The sequence below is a fragment of the Sphaeroforma arctica genome, assembly GCF_001186125.1.
Source record: "Sphaeroforma arctica JP610 unplaced genomic scaffold supercont1.4236, whole genome shotgun sequence".
Taxonomy (NCBI): Eukaryota; class Ichthyosporea; order Ichthyophonida; genus Sphaeroforma; species Sphaeroforma arctica.
The window spans coordinates 1-2,619 of NW_014036322.1; the positions used below are offsets into that span (position 1 = coordinate 1).

Sequence of the window (2,619 nt, forward strand, 5' to 3'; positions counted from 1 at the left end):
ATGTATGTATGTGTGTATGTGTTTATATATGTATGTCAATATGTATGTAGGTATGTAGGTATGTAGGTATATGTATGTATGTATGTATGTATGTATATGTGAATTTATATATGTATATACGTATGTATTTATATATATACCTATATACCTATACATCTATCTCATATACTAACCCATCCATGCCTTGACCTACCCACCTATCCCTGTTTGTCCCTGTACTTCCTGTACAGGTGTTGCTTCCCTTTGACCTCGAGTGCACACAGGAGAAGTCATGCTACGTCATGTATGAGGCGTTGACCAATCAGACAGTCAATCTGGCGGATTTCGGAGAAGAAGTCGAAGACACAGACGAGGATGTGGCCGATTACTTGATCACCAACTTTGCTATCCTGCCCACTAAACGTATGTGTGTCGTGTGTCAATGTATGTGTATATGTGTTTATACTACAAGTGTATGTATGTTAATGATACAAGTGAATGTGTGTGTATGTGGTAAAGAAACCAGTGTGTGTGTTTTGTGTGTGAATGTATGTATGTACGTGGTAAAGAAACCAGTGTGTGTACGTTGTGTGTGAATGTATGTGTGTACGTGGTAAAGAAACAAGTGTATGTGTGTTCTGTGTGTGAATGGGTGCGTACACGTGTTGAGGATACAAGCTTGTGTGTGTCGAGTGTGAATGAACGTGTATATGTTGTACGATTACAAGTGTGTCCTTGCTAACCATGTACGTTCCTACTACCACTCAATTTTAAACGTTACCACACTCACTGCGGCTCAGATGTATGCTGTTAGTGCATAGTGGTAGTTGATACATGCTGAACGCGGCATACTTCTCATACTGAACGTATTCCCTATATAATACAAGGCTGTCGATACGGTTTGCGTGTAGTTGCACTTGTCGCAACGGTTAACGCTTTACGTTTAACTGGCGATGTCTTGCTGTGACCACAGACCCACACATCTCAGTTTCTACAACTCACCTTAAATACGTTTTCGGGGTATCTGTACGCATTCGATACGCATAGAAGAGAAGCGCTCACTGTTTACCAACCGCTGACCAGGTAAACTTACGCTGTGCTGCAAAAGTGGTCAGACCAATCCATGGACTACTACCAGTCAATGGTACTACTGGTACACCATCATTACGTTTTCTGGCATATTCATACGTTTTCAATATTAGGTGAACTTCCGTTGTAGTACAGATTCATCAACTAGTCATGAGCTTCTACAAATAGATGTTACTGAAAGCACCTCCATCAACGTTTTCAACCCCAATCATATGTTTTAAATACACTCATCAGGTGAGCTGCCGCTCTATTACAAAGTGATTAAGCAGCCCATGGACTTCTACAAGATTGCCATAGGTCTCTGTAACGGCGCCTACGCACGCAGTGACGGGGTGGCGCTGTTTGCCCAGCACATCCAATTGGTATGTGTATGTGTATATGAAGACATTTAATTGGTATGTGTATATGTGTATGTGTACATTCAGTTGGTATGTGTATATGTGTATGAAGACATTTAATTGGTATGTGTATATGTGTATGTATACATTTAGTTGGTATGTACATATGTGTATGTATACATTCACTTGGTACGTGTATATGTGTATGCAGACATTTAATTGCTATATGTATGTGTATGAAGACATTTAATTGGTATGTACATATGTGAATGTATACATTCAGTTGGTATGTGTATATGTGTATGAAGACATTTAATTGGTATATGTATATGTGTATGAAGACATTTAATTGGTACGTACATATGTGTATGTATACATTCAGTTGGTGTGTGTATGTGGGTATGAAGACATTTAATTGGTATGTGTATATGTGTATGTATACATTCAGTTGGTATGTGTAAATGTGTATAAATACATTCAGTTGGTATGTGTACCTGTTTATCAATACATTTAAGAGTTCATTGCATTGGCATAGGCATTTGTCGTTGAAGTTGTGTTCCTGTCTGTTATGCATAGTTTGTTTCAAACGATATGCGACATAATGCGTCTTTGTCCTGAATTTTAGGACCGGCCATGCTTTGTCCTGAATTTTAGGACCGTCCATGCTTTGCCCTTAAGTTAAGGAGCGTCCATGGGGTTCAAACAGGGCTCACTGCAATCATACGGCATCGCACCGGTAGACTAGCCTTGTACATACGACCACTCCCATTCATTCATGGGTGTTGCCATACTGTGTGTACATTATCACGAAATCTTATCTTTATAGTTAACTCGTGTTGCGCATCCTTGACGCACCTCTGTTGGGAGTGTGTGGGAGTGTGTGTACCCTTGCAGCTTAGCAGCCTGGTGTCGTCGTATATCGTATAGGCTCGCAGTATTATATTCCCACATTTTCACCTGTAATATAGTTATATCCCTTTATAACAGAGGCAAGCACTCTATGCATAGCTTGGTTTTGTATCAGACCATAGATCATAGTGTAATAGGACACTCGTTGAGTGCAATATAGCAGGATCTTTGTTCGTACTCCACCACACGTCCCAATAAGCAGAACACATAGCGTACACACACAACCACTTCTGACACACTCCCATTTCTTTTGTTAGGACACCCCACCCACACACAATCTCTTCTCACAACTTCTCACGATCAT

General features: G+C 40.2%; 1 protein-coding gene across 1 annotated transcript; it reads left to right on the top strand.

The window, feature by feature from the left end:
* Window positions 1–230: 230 nt before the first annotated feature.
* Window positions 231–2,414, top strand: SARC_14162 (hypothetical protein; the record flags this gene model as incomplete). Its single annotated transcript, XM_014291705.1, has 3 exons — window positions 231–402; window positions 1,303–1,430; window positions 2,394–2,414. Coding segments are annotated over 3 exons (321 nt in total), but the record flags the coding sequence as incomplete, so codon positions are not given.
* Window positions 2,415–2,619: the final 205 nt, after the last annotated feature.